Below are 18,282 nucleotides of genomic sequence, written 5' to 3' on the forward strand. Positions count from 1 at the left end.
TTGTTTGTCTTTTCTGCTCTGATAAATGAAAAATGCTCTCATATTTTAGTTTGCATTCAGTTATGAGTGAACCTGAATATCATGTCTTGTGTTTAAAAGCCATGTGTATTTCTTTTTGTGTGTGAATTGCTTATACATGTTCTTTAAGCATTTTTTTTTTCTGTTGGGTTGATCCTCTTAAGAATTTATTTCTGAAGTGAAAAGTGAAAGCGAAAGTCGCTCAGTCGTGTTCGACTCTTTGCGACCCCATAAGACTATACAGTCCATGGAATTCTCCAGGCCAGAATACTGGAATGGGTAGTCTTTCCCTTCTCCAGGGGATCTTCCCAACCCAGGGATCAAACCCAGGTCTCCTGCAATGCAGCCCTATTCTTTACCAGCTGAGCCACAAGGAAAGCCCTAAGAATTTATTTCTACCAATTCTGTAGTAAAGAAATGACTCTTCTCGTCTGCCATGTGTGCTGCAAGTATTTCCCCCAGTTTACAGTCAATCCCTTTACTGTGATCTTTGCTGTTTGGATATTTACCATTTACTGTCAAAGACTTGCTCTCTTCAAGATGATTCCTTCTCCCATGATTTCACCTAGTCCTTTGAGACAGATTCATTGGAAATCCCTGGTGGCTCAGACGGTAAAGCGTCTACCTACAATGCGGGAGAGCCGGGTTCGACCCCTGGGTCGGGAAGATCCCCTGGAGAAAGAAATGGTAACCCATTCCAGTACTCTTACCTGGAAAATCCCATGGACAGAGGAGCTTGGTAGGCTACACCCCACAGGGTCACAAAGAGTCAGGCACAACTGAGTGACTTCACTTTCTTTCTTTTCATTGGAAATCCATTTTATACTAGGGACCGAGCTGGCTTCTGGCCCCACAGCCGGCCGCTCTTCCCCAGGTTCGAGCGGGAGAACCGCAAAGATGGAGACCCTTCCTCGCTTCCTGGAGCTGCGGGGCAAGAGCCTGCAGCCTGGCGCGCTCTCCCCAGCCGGCTCACTGAGCCGCGCTCGCGCGCTGACTGAGGGTCCTGGATCTGGGTTGGACTGGCTGGCGCCTGGGAGACCCGGGGGGGGAGGGTCCTGGGGAGGGGCAGTTGCACGGGGAAGAGGGAAGAGCGGGAAGGGGCGGGGTGAACTAGGAGTGCAGAGGATGGAGGGGAAGGAGGGATCGGCAGTTTGGCCAAGGGAGGATCTGGCTATAGTCAGGCGCTGGGGGTGTGGGAGAGGTGTGCTGGGAAGTAAAGCGGAGAAGAGGCTGCGGCCTGAGGTCAGCTACGGAGCGGAGGAGGCTGCCACTGTAGAGTGGGCGCTGTGCTGGGAGCTGAGGATGGGGAAAGAATAGGTATGAGGGTGGGGAAGAGCAGAGACTTAGAAGCGAAGGGGGCGGGGCGGCGGAAGGAATCGGCAGTGTGAGGGTGAGGGGAATGGGTTGGAGAAGGAGGGGCTCATACCAACGCAAGGACAGCTTCCTCCAGACCCTGGGACTCCGGTCCTGCCGAGCTGACTTCTCTCTCCTCGGGCCGCTGGACACAAGTCAGACGTGCCGCTGTGGACAAGATTATTTTCCCAAAGTTTTTGAGAGTATTCTACTCTGGCCCTGCTGCTCACTTACCTCCAACCCAGGACAAATCACTAACTTCTCTGAACGTAAATCCTCTCTTCCACTCAGGGTTAGGCGGTTGGGATCAAATGAGGCGATTGAAAGGGATTTGTAACCCTTTATTTAAAGGCTGCCTGGTTGCAGAAGCCTGCCATAGTCCTGTGGATGTTGTTTAGTCGCTAAGTTGTGTCCAACTCTTGCAACCCTTGGGCTGTAGCCTTCTAGGCTCCTCTATCCATGGGATTTCCCAGGCAAGAATACTGGAGTGGGTTGCCATTTCCTTCTCCAGGGGATCTTCCGGACCCAGGAATCAAACCGGAGTCTCCTGTGTTTCCTGCACTGGCAGGCGAGTTCTTTACCACTGAACCACCAGGGAAGCCCATTCTTGTGGATAGGTGTGGATGAGAGAAACCAACCCTAACTTGACTGGGAAAACATTTTTACTTTCACAGTTCAACATGGAGTACAGTGCCAGCTGACTGCCTCACACATAGACGTCAATGGCAGGAGCTGCTGAGCCACTGTTCTTTTTTGTCCCCTGGTGGTGGTGAGCCCTCAACTGGGCAGACTGGAGCCAGCAAAGCCCTTAGTCAGGCTCAGTCCTGCCCCTTGGAGCTGGTCTGGATTTCCCATCACCGCTGCTGGGAGTTACACCAAATCTACTTAAAGCTTGAGAGTAAGAAGCACAGAGGTCTTGGCTGTTGAGAGGAAACAGGTCAGAGAGGGGCGATGTGAAGTTATAACTCAGTTCCCAAAAGGTGGTATCTGTTTAGATGAGAGTCTAAGGAACCATTATGCTGAGGAAGGAGCCAGCATTTATGGGCGGTCCCCACTGCCTATAAACCAAGGGAAGGGGAGAAGGTAGGGCCAGCACTTTTTAAAAAAGTGGTTACTTATTTGGCTGCCACAGGTGTTAGTTGAGCACAGGGTCAGTTGCAGCATGTGGGATCTGGTTCCCTGACCAGGGATGGAACTTGGGCCTCCTGCAATGGGAGGACGGAGTCTTAGCCACTGGACCAGTAGGGAAGTGCCAGGAGCTATTTCGTAGCAGATGCAATGTATTACACCCTTGCTGAGATGGCCTGTTCTGACACCCACCTAGTACTTTTTCCAACCCTAACGCCCCCATCTACAGTTTTCCTGAGGCATGAGGTGGTCACTGTATTCCAGGCAAGGCAGTCTTTCATGGGACATCAGGCATGCCACTGGGCTTGGAGGGAAACCGACGGGGATCGCCTTATATGAGGCCGCTATCGAGAGGCTCCTCTCAATTCCTAGCCGAGGGCTGCGCCGGACAAGAGCCGCCCGGCCTCTGATGACGCACTACCGGCCGCGCCGCTGTTCTTCCGGCCTCGGCAGGTGACTCTAACCCCTGGGTCTCCGTGTACCCCACGGACAGTGGTCGCTGCCCTGTGGGGGCCCCCGGACATCACGGTGAGCGGGCGGGACCCAGGGGAAGGGAAAGACAGACACCGCACGCCTCTCGGCAGTGGCGGCGACCCTGGTTTATGTGGGAAACCCGCCCGGGCCTCGTTCTCCCCGAATTATTGCGTACCGGGGCGGCTGTGAGCTCCTGGCGGCCGGCCCATCCCCGCTTGCAGCTTCAGCACTGCACTCACCAGGGCCTAGCCCACAGAACACGCCTAAGAAGATGATGGCGTGAATGAGTGAATGATGATTGAGTAACAGATAAATGACCGAGACCTAGTACCCGAGTTCGGAAACGAAATCCTGAGGGCCAGAGTTCTCCGTTTGGGTACCAGCGGTTTCCCCCAACAGTCCTGCAGCTCAAACTTAAAAAATTCCAAGGGACTTAAGAGGAGAAAGCAAATAGTGTGAAACGCACTAGCGAGGGAGTTTGGAGACCTGAGCTGTAATTCCCTGGGATACCGAGCCGGTTTCTTCATCTCTAATGTTGAACTGTCGCTGCCTTCTTTTCTCTACAAAACTCGGGTGATAGTATGTACGCGTTAGCACGTACGGAAACGTTTATGTCTAGCAACAAAAGTTTACTATTCATTACTTGCCGAATATTACGTAGAATTTAGAGGCGGGACTACAAGAGTGAGTGATCTCGGAGCCTTGCCAAGTGGGAAGTCGCTTCACAGTGTAGTACTGGAAGATATATATGTGAGCAGATCTGTGATAATATTTTAAACCGCGTTTATTTGGCACTTAACGGGTACCACGCACTGTTTGAAACAGTTGTGCATTTACTTAGCCTTCACAACAACATCTGATTTTTAATGAGGAAATCGAGGTCCGTAGAGAATAGATGACTTATCCAAGGACGCACTGCTACTAAGTGACCCAACGCTGCAGAAAATATATGTCCAGTGTGCTGCTGCAGCCTGGAGGAATACTTTACTTGGGGCCAACAAGCAAATCAGGAACACAAGACGGTACATTTAACTGTGGTCTTATGTAAGGAATTGTGGTTTCAGTTCTTGAGAAACACTTGGCTTCCCAGAATCCTTCAACCGCTTCTAGAGGAGTAGCAAAGTGGCAGCAGGGAGAAACCTTACAAGACATGAGGAGGATGCTAGGTCCCTGTAAATTTTAGCAAGATGAAGTTGGATGTGTGTGTGTGTGTGTGTGTGTACCTGTTTCCCCCAAATCTGGATTAAGTTTGATCCTTTTAAAACATCTTAAAATCATGAACAGATTATTTCACATTATCTTATTTGTGTAAGCATCCCATTCTGGTGGACTTAGAAGCCAGGTGTCAGCAAACTGTGACCCATGGGCTAAATTTTGGTATACCACCTGTTTTTGTTAAAAAAAAAAAAAATTGTTGAAGCAAACAAGCTCACTTGTTTACATATTGTCTAGTTCTGTTTTCAAACTACAAAGGCAGTGCTTGCTAACTTTTGATGTAGACAAACAGCTCAGATGATCCACAGCTAGAGAGTGGTTGTGACAGGCTTGTCCTTCTCAAACGTGATATTACCGGACTCCTGTTGAGTGCTTGCTGTGTGGCATATATCTTTATAAGTGCTTTATGTGAGTTAACTCATTTAGTTAAGGGTTTCACAGAGCATTGGAGCTGGAAGGACTTGGAATATTACCTGATTTGTCACCTTTTTCAGATAAATATCCTGTTCACATGGGCTATGGCAGAGCAAAATTTCTTGAGTTTCAGTACAGCTCACTTTGCCATTTTGATCTTATTCTGAATGGGAAACCTATACCATATCCATTAGATGTGGCATTTTAAAAAAAAGTGGTATTTTTTTGGGGGGGATAGTTTTTAAAACTCTGAGCCAGATCTTTCACTTTAAGATATTTTTCTGATTATAAAAGTAATTCATGTTTATTTCAGGAAAAATGAAATACATAGAAATAAAGGACAAAATAAAGTAACCAATTAAATGGCCTAGAGATCAGTTGTTGACATTTTGGAGGGTCTTCCACTGTCCTTTTTTATGTGTGTGTATTGTGTATATCTGTGTAGTTGATAATAGTTTCTGTTTATAGAATGCTTACTTTAGTACTGGTATATATGTGCATATTTTTTGTTTTTAGTATTTTGTAGTCTCCTGTTTTAACATACTGTATTCTCATGAGTATTCTTTGAAAACATGAGTCTTAATAATTTCATAATCTGTCATATTGATATACCATCAATTTTTACTTGCCTGTATTTTCTAAAATTACAGTAACAATGTGATCCTTGCACATAAGTCTCTGTGCTCATCTCTGATTATATTTTTTCACTTTTTTCTGTGATTACAGAGTTATTTATTTATTTCTACAGGAAAACTTTCAAGCATTACAAAAAGAAAGGCCTTAAGACAACAAAAGTTTCAGACTTCTCTGGTGGTCCAGTGGTTAAGACTCTGTGCTCCCAACCCAGGGGCCAAAGATTCAATCCCTTGTTGGAGAAGATCCTGCATGCCACGTGGTGCAGCCAGAAAAAAAGAAAAAAGTGTACCATAATCTTATTCCTCAGAGATGATTGTGGCTAACAAATTGATAGATATTCTGAGAGATTTAAGTTATTTATTTATTTAGGCCATGCTGTGCAGCTTGTGCGACCTTAGTTCCCCAGCCAGAGATTGAGCCAGACCCTCAGCAGTGAAAGTACAGAGTCCTAACCACTGGACCACCAGAGAATTCCTTAAGTTAGTTTTTTAAAAATAAGGCAGAATATAAATAATTGAGGAAATATGGGAAATAGAGGAGAAAAATCATTCCTCATTCATATCCCCATGGTGATTAATTTTCCTTTTTGGTCTTATTCATATGCATATTTTAACATACATATATGATGCTACAAATGTAGCATCATATCTGAAATTATGACATACTGATAAATTTGAGGATCTTCTGAGATACATTGCAGGTGTATATAGTATAGACTGAGAATTTTGTTCTGAGTTCTTGTACCTACAAAATGGTAATCATGGTGTCCCAATTGCCACTCAGCATACAACTTTAAGACCTAATATATATAACTAGACTATCTCTAGAAAGATGGTATCAGGTTACACTCCCACCAGTCATGTGTGAGAGGCGCTTTCCCTGACCTTTGCCAGTTTTTGAGTTTTAGCATTAAAGAGAAAATTTCCAATTTGATATAAAAATTAATTCTTCATTCTTTCATTTCTCATTTGTTTGATTACCATGGAGGTGGAGCTTTGTTTTGATATGTTTATTGGCTTTTTGTAATTCTTGGAGTATTTGTTAAACTGCCCATTTTTCTATCAGTTCATCTTTTTTCTTTACTCATTAATAAGAAGCTTTTTATTTATATAATCATCTGCCTTTTTGATGTGTAAATTAAAAAAATACATTTTTTAACCCTTTACTCAGTTTAGATTTATTTTGGTATGTGGTATGAAATAGGAATCTCACTAAGTGTTTTTTCCAGATAGTTAAACAATCTCAGCATAATTTGGGAGAAATCAATTGTTTATGATTAGAAATGCCGATTTTTATCATATATTAAATTATTTTACATATTTCTCTTAGGGGATTAAGAGTCTATAAAGTCAAAAGCCAGAGTTTAACTTCCTTGTAAATGTGTAAACTCACTGTTAAGGTTTCCTAGTTACACTCCTTTTTTTTTTCTTTTTTTAAGCTGTGCCACACAGTACGCAGAATCTTAGTTCCCCCACTAGGGATCAAACCCCCACTCCCTTCATTGGAAGGACAGAGTGTTAACCACTGAACTGCTGGGGAGATCCCCTAGCTATATACTCTTTTGGTGATTTTATCTGTTACCCTCAGAATTTCAATTACTCTCTTTATGACAGAAAATTCTAAATACAAGTTTTCAGCCCATACCTCTCTCCTCTATTCCATATATATATGCCTGATATTTCAAACTGAATGTATCTTTTTCCTCCCAAACCAGTGTTCCCACTCTCATTGAAGGTTACTGTCATCACTCAAGCTTCACACCAGCAAATTATCATTAACTTTTTCTCCTTACATCTCCCTCCAATATTCATCTTGTCCTGTTGTTGTTTCTCTTAGTCAGCCCAGTCCCCTTATTGGACTGCTGAAACAACCTCTCAGGGGTCCTCCAGCCTTCACCTTGCCTCCTACCTTTCACCCCTGTACACACTTCTTCTCTTGTACTATGGACAAAAGGCTGTGTGTGTGTGTAATAGCAGATCTAATCATGTCACATCTTTTTTTCAAAACTTTTCCGGTCCTTTTTGTGGCTTTCTGCCCAGTTTAGGGTTAATTCCTTAAAATGACTTGCAGGATTGTATTTGCTTGCCTCAGGCTTCATGGCTTATTTCTAGTGTTTCATACTTTGGCCTTATTAGATCTCATTCATTCTTCTGAAGCATGGGGCTTGATTCCTTTTATATATTCCATTTCATTTCTCTTGATATCTTCTTTTCCCTCTTTGCCCATCTAATCCTTACCTCTTCTTCAGCGAGGCTTTCTTTCCCAGGTTAGATTAGGTCCCCTCTGCTCTACATTCCACAGTGTTCAATATTTCTGCTTTTTTAATTCCCTTATTTGTAACTACTGGTGTAATTTCTTTGTTGAGCTGTGATGTAAGCTCTGAGTGGGCAGGGTCATGTCTGACTTTCCACTGTCTAGCTCTGATTATACCCAGACCCCACTCTACCTCATGAATATCTGTAGGATTCTGCAGTGGGTCCACTTTATGTCCCTGTTATGGAAGAGGATCAGGAAATCCCACCTAAAATCTTCCTAAACCTCTAAAACTCAACACTGAGGCACAGACCTAGATGAGAAGGCCATAGAGCTGGTCTTATTAATTAATTAACCAGACATCCTATTCTTTCATGTTTTCTGAGGTCTTGATTATGATAACCCATCTCTCTGCCTTCTGTTTTTCTTGAGGTGTTTCCAGTTTTACTTCTCACTTCAGGCTTATATGGAGAGACATTTTTTGATGAACAGTTATAATTTTGACTTTCCCAAAACCAGAAACTCTCTACTATTTTTGCACCTCTTTGTAAGTCAAAAATTATTTCACAGAGTGTTTTTTTTTTAACTGCAGCCTGCAGTCTTATATTGAGCTGTGCCCGAAGAAAAAATTTTTCACTGATAAGAGACCTTGAAGAAAGGACAATCAGTGCATCTCTAGGTTGTATCAAATAGAGAGAAATCTGTAACTACTATCCAGCTCCTTGACATATAGGGGAGGTGGGTGGATCAGACATAATGCATTAGCCTTGCTATGAGGCCATTTCCCCCATGTAACTTTTGATTATATTAATTGCCTTTTCTTTAGATTATTGTATAATGAAAAGAGTGGACTCATTGACATGAATATTCCCATTCATAGTTATTTTTATTTTTATAAATAACATTCTGATGTATTTATCAAGTGCTTGAGTATTTCCTAATATGTTAGTCTGTCTGGCTGTCACTTGAACAGCTGACAGATGGAGTTTATGAATCCAGAAAGCTGGAAGCAATCCCTAACACTTGGTGATGCAGGCACATTGCTTTCCTGACAGGTTTTGTGTGAGTTAGCAGATAGTATCCTCAGGCAACAGCTCTTTCTCATTTTTCTGTTTACTGGGACAGTGATATCCCCTCCCCCACCTTTTTTTCCTCTATGAGCAGGGCTCCACTTTTCCAGCCTTGAAGTCTTTTACAATCAAACCAAAGAGAAGATTTGTGGATGTTGAATATGCAAGGAGCTGAAGAGAGAGAGATTGGAAGAGAGATTTGTCCAGGTGAGTGAGCAAGTGTTCTCAGTGGAAGAAATAGGAGGGCTTTGGAAATTTTACAAGAGAAACTGAATGAAGCTCAGAAGAGAAAATTGCCCTCCCTTTTGGGATGTTGGGATGAATTGTGAGTGAGCATCTTTTGGGGCCAGCTTTTCCCTGGTACTCATTTGATCTCATTTCCAGTATTTGGCTTGTTTACATTCTCCCACCATTTTGTCCTAATCTTAGTCTGTTATTTGTTTGTCTTTTTCCTTTTATCTCCCTTGTCTCTGTTTGCCTCACTTCCTTGGTGTCTGCAGCTGCCCATTTCTCATTAATGAAGATCACCTTACCCTGGTGCAGGTCTCTTTCACCACGTATAACTCTGAATTATGTGCTCACTTGCTCTTATTGACCCTTACTCATATGCCAGTATTGAGACCTGTCAAAATGAAGTCCTTCTAAGTTAAAGGACTTCCACTCTGCCCTACACAAGAGACATTCACTGTGGTGGTTTTTTTCAGGTTGGATGAACAAGCCTGCTCCAGAGCAGGATGGCACTGATATTGAGTTGCCAGGGGTAGCATCAAAGAGATCCCGAGAGGATGAATACCAGGATTCTACATTTGAAGAAAAACATGTATGTGAGAACATGAAGGAAAACCCTCCCAGAGAGGCTCCTGGACCACACTTTTTCCGAGAAGGTTTTGGAACAATAACTTTTATCCATAAAGAAGCACCTCCAGAAATGATTAGCCAAGAATATCATTTTGAGAGAAGCTTGCTTTTGACCTCAAGTCTTGTTACACATCTCAGGGTTTCTACAGAAGAGAGCCTACATAAATGGGAGACAAGTAGCATACACACCAGTGAGATTTCAGGCCAAAGTAAATGTTTGACCCTCTCTACACAGAAAAAATCTTGGAAATGTGAATGTGGAAAAACCTTTACTCAGCGCTCATCCTTTACCCAGCATCAGAGAACTCATACAAGACCCTACACATGTGAGGAATGTGGGAAAACTTTTAGTCGTAGCTCATTCCTTATTCGACATCAAAGAATTCACACTGGAGTGAAGCCATATGAGTGTGAGCAGTGTGGGAAAACATTTCGATGTCGATCATTTCTTACTCAGCATCAGAGAATACACACTGGAGAGAAACCGTATAAATGTAATGAATGTGGGAATTCCTTCCGCAATCATTCACATCTCACTGAACACCAGAGAACTCATACTGGAGAGAAACCTTACAAATGTAATAGATGTGGCAAGGCCTTCAGTCAGAACACACACCTCATTCATCATCAGAGAATTCACACTGGTGAGAAACCTTATTTATGCAATGAATGTGGCTCTTCTTTTCGCAAACACTCAAATCTTACACAACATCAGAGAATTCACACTGGGGAAAAACCGTATAAATGTGATGAGTGTGGGAAAACTTTCCATACAAAGGCAAACCTCTCTCAGCATCAGAGAATTCATACTGGAGAGAAACCCTATAAATGTAAAGAATGTGGGAAAGCCTTTTGTCAGAGCCCATCCCTTATTAAACACCAGCGAATTCATACTGGAGAAAAACCATATAAATGTAAGGAATGTGGCAAAGCTTTTGCTCAGAGCACCCCACTCACTAAACATCAGAGAATTCATACAGGAGAAAGACCCTACAAATGCAGTGAATGTGGTAAAGCTTTCATTCAGAGCATTTGCCTTATTCGGCATCAGAGAAGTCACACTGGAGAAAAACCCTATAAATGCAATGAATGTGGAAAGGGCTTTAACCAGAATACCTGCCTCACTCAGCATATGAGAATTCATACTGGAGAGAAGCCCTATAAATGTCAAGAATGTGGGAAAGCCTTTGCTCACAACGCATCTCTTACTGAACATCACAGAACTCACACTGGTGAGAAGCTCTATAAATGCAGTGAGTGTGAGAAAACCTTCCGCAAGTATGCACACCTTAGTGAACATTACAGGATTCACACTGGTGAGAAGCCTTACGAGTGTGTCGAATGTGGAAAATTCTTCAGACATAGTTCAGTCCTTTTCAGACATCAGAAACTTCACACTGTTGAATAAATCTGGCATTCATGTGATGGTTTCTTTAGGGAGAGTGCTAGGAATCTGGCCCAGGGGAGAGGCACAGGAAGAGTTCCTAGAGGGAAGGATAAAGGAGTCTTAAGACACCACACTCAGGAGAATATTTTCAGAAATGGAGGTGGGAGTTTGGAGAATGCAGAGCCTACTCCAGGTGGGCATCTGGGAATACAGGATAGGAAGGAAGTTCCTACTTTCCAGAGAAATCTTGGCTCCTTGCCATTCCTCTCCCTAGGGCACTCTAATAGCTGGAGATGTAATTTATTAAGTTAACACTGTGTTTCCCTTATTACACTTCTGCCTTAACTCCCCAACTTGTCACCTGTGTTCACTGCTCACTAGGCTGGGTTGCGTTTCCAAACTGATGTTCAATGTGAAAGTGGCAGCTGTTCTGAGGTGGTGCTGAGTAGCCTCCAAATGACTGAGGTGGCTACTGTGGGAAGGCTTCCCATCTGTGGACGTGGTCCTATGAAGGGGAGACAGAAACGAATGAAAACAAAATCCTTATTCATTTATTTATTTAACAAATATTGGGATATATGGCAGGAACTGGGCTGATTGCTACAGGAATGGTGAAGAAGGCTTTTTATCAGGGTGAGGGAGAGCTTTCCCAATCCTTTAAAGCTGGAGGGTCACTTGGGGCTAAGAAGGAAATAAGTCAAAGCTTTTCACAAATGCTGTCAGTTTGTGGGAAGGAAGTCAGATCTGCTTAGAGGGTCACAGAGAGGAAGACCTATGTTCTGTCCCTGTGGAATTATTAGCTTATCCAGAAAGGAAATGGTTTTTGCTGGGTTACCAGTGGTAAGAGGCCTCAGAGCAGGAAGCCTGCCTGTGACTGAGCAAGCCTCGCACATATTCCTGACCTGGACTAGGGCATATTCCTGTCCCTTATCAGTTTGGCTGGGCAACTAGTACACAGGGACCAGGGGGTAGGAGCCCGCTAGGATCAGCTTGGGACTTGGTTTGTTAGCCCTTAGGGTGAGAAAGCATTAATGATAAAGGAAGGCAGCCCCTTTCAGGTTGGCTGGACTTGGGCATTGGTGGACCAGTCCTTAAGAGAGAAAGCTTCAGTGATGAAGTCACTGTATTGGAGAAGGCTAGGTTTTGTGTAATCGCGGCATTGGAGGTTTGTTTTTTGGTTTGTTTTGACTGTGCCACTTGGCACAAGGAATCTGAGTTTCCTGACCAAGATTGAACCTGTGCCCGTTGCAATGGAAGCGTGGAGTCTTAACCACTGGACCACCAGGGAAGTCCTGGCACTGGAGATTATAACCATAGATTCATGAGAGTTGGATGTTTGTTTTTACTGGGACTTTCTTATTCCAGGATGTTTATCATTCTTTGCAAACTAGAGCTATCTAGGGAAACACTTCTCATGGGATGCATTTGGAAAGAATTCAAAAGAGAATTACCTCTTTTTCAACTCTGAAAATCAAGATAGCATGGTTTGCCATGACTGATGGCATTTTATTTTTTGAGTGAAAAGAAGGGCATGTTTCCCCTTCTCCATTCTCTCTATTGTTCTTAACTGCTACCCAGAGAGTCAGCTGTGGAAGATTATATGAGGCTAGCCTTTGACTGGTATTTGAAATAGTTTCCTATGCTCTGAAGTTTATATAGTTTTTTAAAATATGACCATTAAACACAACTAAAGTAAGTTAATTCTGGAATGGTTATTTGGAACTCAGCATTGATATTTTTTTCCAGAGCAACTGTCTTACAAGCATTAGTTTGAGCTATTAACTACCAATAATGGGAATGTGACAGAAATAACGTACTTTTCCCTCTCCAGCTGTAAAGATGATGTTCTCAAACCTGCTATAGGGCAGTTTATAATTGAGTAAATTAATGTCTTATGGGAAAAAAATAACCCTATGAAAACTGTATTTTATGCTCATGGAAAAAAAGTCTACAGAAAGCAAATGTCTGTATTTTTTCAAATACTAAAGAGTTCATTGCTAGCACATAGTAAATGCTCAGTAAATGTTTATTTGTTGAGTTAATATATTTTATTTTATTTTATTTTGCCACCCACTTCCACCTGAGTTAATATATTTTAATCAAACTCTGCCTACCAGAAACTTTAGGAACTTCTTGACATTTAGAGTGATACTTATATGCTACTGTCTTTGGAGTCTTGACTGGAGGTTAGAGAGGAAAGGGAGAGTTTTCTTGAGGAGGAAGTCAGAAAACCTTAAGGCTGAAAGATGCCTCAGTTGTTAGAAAGATTTTCTAAAATGGAATGGACAAACCGAGATTTTAATCCTCAGGCCAAGAGAGTCTAGTACTGTTTTTACTTCTGGAGAAGCAGAAAGAAAAACTCATCATCTTTACCCTCATCCCATATTCTCACACATGCAGATATTTACTTGTGACTTTGTCTCAGTTGCTGGCCCACCATGTGTCAAGTCACAAGCTTGGCCTCAAGTCTAGCTTCCTCAGCCTTCCCTCATCATATCCAGTCAACCACTATATCCAGTTGACTTATAACTCCTAAACTAGGAAGCCACTGCCACTGATAGTGCTTTATCCAAGCTCCCTGATTTATTTCCTAGTCGTTTTCCCCATTTTCCCAACCAGTCTTGCAGTTTCTTGTACCACTGGGCCATCTTTCACATGTCTTCTGGATGGTCTTTGCAAGACACAACTGTGGCAGCTCTGTGGTTCTCTCTCTGAATTAAGTGTTAGCCTCCAGGGGTACCTGAGTCTCCTCATCTAGCCCGTGCCTGCTTCGCCATTTCAGAGGGCATTCCTTGCATGTCTTAGTCCATAGTGCAAATTCCTGTGACTCATCATCATTGGACTCTACTTTGGCACCTTTGCACATTCTCTTCCTATCGCCTGCTTCCCTTCCCTGCTTCTGCTTGCTTGGGAGACTCTCATTTGTCACTTGTGAATGTGCTCAGGCAACAGCTCTTCAAAGCTGTGTCTGATGTCACATGTTCTGTATTTCTGTATTTTTTGACCTCATCATTCTATGTATCAGGTTATAATGGCTTCGCTGATAGCTCAGTTGGTGAAGAATCCGCCTGCAATGCAGGAGACCCTGGTTCAATTCCTGGGTTGGGAAGATCTGCTGGAGAAGGGATAGGCTATCCATTCCAGTATTCTTGGACTTCCCTTGTGGCTCAGCTGGTAAAGAATCCGCCTGCAATGCGGGAGACCTGGTCCGATCCCTGGGTTAGGAAAGGCTGGAGAAGGGAAAGTCCCACTCCAGTATTCTGGCCTGGAGAATTCCACGGACCGTATAGTCCATGGGCTCACAAAGAGTCGGGCAGGGAAGCCATGGGGCAGCCTATGTCCTACCCAAGCCTGGCTGTTTACCTGGCCCAACAGTCCTCAAATTTTCTTTCTACTCAACTCCTGTATCATTGCACAAACACGTTCCTGGTGGCCTGGTTGATCAACTAGAGTTTCTTAGGTATAGAAAAAGTCCAAAGGCAACCCTTCCAATCTAAGGAAAATATAGAAATGCTATTTAGAGGACTTCCCTGATAGCTCAGTTGGTAAAGAATCCACCTGCAATGCAGGAGACCCCGGTTCAATTCCTGGGTCAGGAAGATCCGCTGGAGAAGGGATAGGCTACCCATTCCAGTATTCTTGGGCTTCCTTTGCGGCTCAGCTGGCAAAGAATCTGCCTGCAATGCAGGAGACCTAGGTTCGATCCCTGGGTTGGGAAGATCCCCTGGAGAAGGAAATGGCTACCCACTTCAATATTCTGGCCTAGAGAATTCCATGGACTTATAGTCCATGGGGTTGCAAAGAGCCGGACACGACTGAGCTACTTTCACTTCACTTCATAATGGCTAGTTTACAAAATTTTCTCTTCCCACTGTCAGCTCCATCAGAGCAGGAACCATGTGAAATTTATTCATCTTTGTATCCACAGTCTCTGGCCTCTAGTAGGTGCTCAGTAAATACCTGTTGAGCTCAACTAAAATTGAGTCAGACAATTCTCCATGCCCAAATGCAGGTTGTGAATTAAGTCCACAGTTACTAGCAGAAAGGTACAGTGAATACAGGAGTATGTCATGGAGAGTATGTCATGAAGTAAGAATTCTGAACCTTCCCCCAATGTACAGAGTGTGTGGTCCACTCTGATACAGAGAGGATCTCCTAAGCAAAAGTAATATGTAGCAAAAAAAAATTTGGGGGGGGTGGGTTCTGTTACAAATTAGACATTTAAATGTCCCATCATATTTAACAAAGTGTTTTCAGATATATTGATGTCGTGGTCAACAGGAAGAGGAAAATGCATGCAGGTGTAGAAGCGCAGCTATGTCAACTGGAATATCCTTGCAGTAAGAGAGACAAGCTGAGCAGTGATGTTGGCTTGGCAGGAGAGTAGTTGAGCTTGAAAACCCGAATTTGGAAGCCCTTCCTGAACTCATGGCTTTCCTTGGGGCTGTGGAATGATGAAGAATTAGAATGTGTTGCTTATATTCAGTGCGTCGAGATGTAATTAGTGACTTCAGAAGAACGTGAGATGAGGCCACATGAGATCCACAAAATGAGAGAAGGGAAGTCAGAAGGATGGTTGAACTTGCTTGAGGTCACACAGCTATTCTCAGGTGAAATTTAAATTCCAGTGTCCTTGCTTTTCCCTCTGATTTCTCTTTATTGGTTGTACCTCTGCTCCATGATGCCTCTTTCATTGTGTCTGTTATGCCCTAATTCTGAGACTGGGAGAAGCTCACTTTAGATCAAGAAGCTTTTTGGCCTGTAGAATAAGACCTTATTGCATGTAAGTGAGGGGGAGAAATAAGTTGATTCTGCATTTTAACCCCACCTTTTTCCCTACATAATGCAGAAATCTAGTCTTGACCCCCGATAGCTCTAGTTTCACTTTCTTGCAGCTGCTGGCTAGAGCAGGGCTAAGGTCATCTTAGTTCAGTGGGATTTTTTGGTGTCCATTCCTCCAATCCGTTTTCCACCTCTCATTGAAGAAGCTCATCACAAATTGTAGTTAAGCCCCAGATTCCTGTTTCTAGTAACCTGCTCTACCTAGGGCACCTCACTGCAGGGTTAGTTTCCACCCAGCAGAGCCTCTTGATAGAGATTCTTTGAAGTCTAAAGGGGGAAATATGTGTAGACTTAGGATCTCTAGCATGTGGAGTGTTAGGGCTATGGAAGAAGAAGGTGCTATCTGATTCAAAAAAATTGCTGAGGCTGAGACACTGGGTAAAAAGAAAGGCAAGCCCAACGTTGTTCTCTGGCCTGTCAGCTAACAGTTCTACAAAGGGTTCCCTTTTAGCTGAAGATAGTGATGATTTCAGTCTGGCATTTCCACTCCTGTTTTCAGCATCATAAATGGACTCCATTTTGTGAAAATGGTCCATCTGGAAAATTTTTTAAAATTTACTTATTTTAATTGGAGGCTAATTACTTTACAATATTGTCCATCTGGAAATTTGAGCAGATAACTTTGTTGCATCTCATTCACTTAAGTGCTTCCTGAAAGCCTACTACTGCACACTAGGGATAGGATGGTAAGAAGTGTTAGTCACTCAGTCGTGTCGGATTCTTTGTGACCCCATGAACTGGAGCCTGCCAGTCTCCTCTGTCAATGGTACTCTCCAGGCAAGAATACTGGAGTGGGTTGCCATTCCCCTTCCAGGAAATCTTCCCGACCCAGGAATCGAACCTGGGTGACAGCCCTGTTTTCCTGAGCTTGCAGATCATTGGAAATGCCTGGAAGTGGGTCAGGTGCCCTGCTGCTGAAGGCTTCATTTCTGGAATATGCAAATACTGCCTGAATGAAGATCAGCAAGATCTAAAGTTTCTCAGAAGGGGGGCAGGGGTGCTACCTCGAAGGCAGGAAAGTCCTGTAAGTCGTTGCAGTCAGTGGGGCTTGGAGCTGGGTTTTGGGGAGCATGGTAATATTCCGCAAACATTATTGACCATTTTTAAGTACCAGAAATTCTTGGCAAGTTACATGGATTAACTTCATTTAATCCTGACAGCAACACTATGAAATTTGGTATCTTTGAAATTAATATCTTTATAAGTGAGGGAAGTGGCACAGAGGGTAACTTGCCCAGGTTCACATGCTGAGCCTGCATGCAGAGATCTTGTCTTTTGGCCAATTGTTGACCAAACAGCCGGAAGCAGTAGGGTGTTTTGGGGTTCCTGTGAGGAGACCAATAATCTGACAGTTGAGAACGTGTAGCAGGAAGGTTGAAGCCAGGTTTAAGGAAACTTTCAGAAAACCTTCAAAGGACGGTGACCTGCAACAGAATTTTGGGGAAGATAAATGTGGTCCGATTGCCGGGTGAATTAACCTGGGGTAAGAGTTCCCGGGGGCAGGCCCCGACTCTCACTTGAATTCAGCTTCCTTATTTCTGGAAGAGGTATACTGAGGTGGGTTTGCGACTGTTTGGGAGCGGGGGAGGAAGCCCGGCGGCTTGCCAGGGAGGAGACAGCTGCATTTGCTGGTCCGGCGCGTATTGTTGGCGTCAGGCTGGGCCGGAGCGCCGGGGAGGAGCTGCTAGCGGCCTGGGAACCCTCAGCCGCGCGAGGGCGGAGAAGGGCGGCTGGCGGTTCCTCGCGGTTCGCTTGGTGAGCACACTTGGCCGTCCCGGCTGCGGCTAGTCCCAGGAGTCGAGCTGGCCTCAAAGCTTCTTCTTTCCGGGCGAGCCAGGCCTTTGGAGCACAGGCCGGGGGGCTGGGACCGGATCCTTTGGAGAGGGAGGGAGGAAGGCTGTACCAGAGCCCTGGTCTGGGAAGCCGGGTTCCATTTATTTGTACTTGAGTGAGCGAACTCGTGGGTTACTTCGGTTTTCCAAAACCCTCGTTTTGCTACTTCACAAAGTTGTGCGGGTTGAATAAGTAAATGTGCAAGTTATCTCTTTCCTTTCTCTAAGTTTTTATTCCTAATAGCAATAGGGTAGGTGCTGTGTGAAGACATCCCGACTCAACAGTTTAACAGCAAGTACTATGTATTGTATGCTTATCAGCCGGTGTTGTTCTAAGTAGGTTCCATGTATTAATTCATTTATTCATCATCACAACCCTATGAAGGTAATTATCAGCTCCATTTAACATTTGTTAAGAATGGAGTGCTCGCTTCGGGAGCACATATACTAAAATTGGAACGATACAGAGAAGATTAGCATGGCCCCTGCGCAAGGATGACACGCAAATTCGTGAAGCGTTCCATATCTTTTTTTTAAAAAAAAGAATGGAACACGGGAAAGGTAACTTACCCAATACCACTTATTGGCTAATAACTGATGGAACGTGGATTCAAACCCAAGAGACTGCCAGCTTCTAGCTCATGTTATTTACTTGTCTTCAAAGTTTAGTGGAGGAAGATGGAATGTAATCAGAGTGTTAAACAGAATGGAAAGTACTACAGTAGATATGTGTGAGATTCTTTTAGAATGTTGAGAAAGTGCCTTGGAAAGGTGAAGAAAACTTTTCTATGAGGAAGAAATG

General features: G+C 43.7%; 1 protein-coding gene, 1 long non-coding RNA gene and 1 other non-coding gene across 4 annotated transcripts; 2 read left to right on the top strand and 1 right to left on the bottom strand.

The window, feature by feature from the left end:
- Window positions 1-802: 802 nt before the first annotated feature.
- LOC145520709 (uncharacterized) lies at window positions 803-2,941 on the bottom strand. Its single transcript, XR_014064744.1, has 3 exons — window positions 2,692-2,941; window positions 1,445-1,539; window positions 803-1,314 (listed from the first exon to the last, which is right to left on the bottom strand). It is a non-coding gene; the product is annotated as an uncharacterized LOC145520709 (long non-coding RNA).
- On the top strand, window positions 2,931-12,848 carry ZNF502 (zinc finger protein 502). 2 transcript variants are annotated; one of them, XM_081527844.1, is made up of 3 exons: window positions 2,931-3,995; window positions 8,656-8,768; window positions 9,266-12,848. In XM_081527844.1, the coding sequence occupies exons 2-3, from the start codon at window positions 8,714-8,716 to the stop codon at window positions 10,825-10,827; spliced, it is 1,617 nt and encodes a 538-aa protein (XP_081383970.1). In that variant the 5' UTR covers window positions 2,931-3,995; window positions 8,656-8,713; the 3' UTR covers window positions 10,828-12,848. The 2 variants fall into 2 exon arrangements, with proteins under 2 accessions (XP_081383970.1, XP_081383969.1); XM_081527843.1 differs by having other exon boundaries at window positions 2,931-3,027.
- Window positions 12,849-17,903: 5,055 nt separating this feature from the next.
- LOC145522168 (U6 spliceosomal RNA) lies at window positions 17,904-18,010 on the top strand. The gene has a single exon (XR_014065966.1). It is a non-coding gene; the product is annotated as a U6 spliceosomal RNA (small nuclear RNA).
- Window positions 18,011-18,282: the final 272 nt, after the last annotated feature.

The sequence above is a fragment of the Giraffa tippelskirchi genome, chromosome 9 (genome assembly GCF_054371585.1).
Source record: "Giraffa tippelskirchi isolate mGirTip1 chromosome 9, T2T-mGirTip1v1.2.pri, whole genome shotgun sequence".
NCBI classification, from domain to species: domain Eukaryota; kingdom Metazoa; phylum Chordata; class Mammalia; order Artiodactyla; family Giraffidae; genus Giraffa; species Giraffa tippelskirchi.

Coding starts and splice junctions, on each gene's coding strand:
- ZNF502 (XM_081527844.1), top strand. CDS start 8,714: ATGTTGAATATGCAAGGAGCTGAAGAGAGAGAGATTGGAAGAGAGATT. Junction 8,769..9,265: donor TGGAAGAGAGATTTGTCCAG/GTGAGTGAGCAA, acceptor GGTTTTTTTCAG/GTTGGATGAACAAGCCTGCT.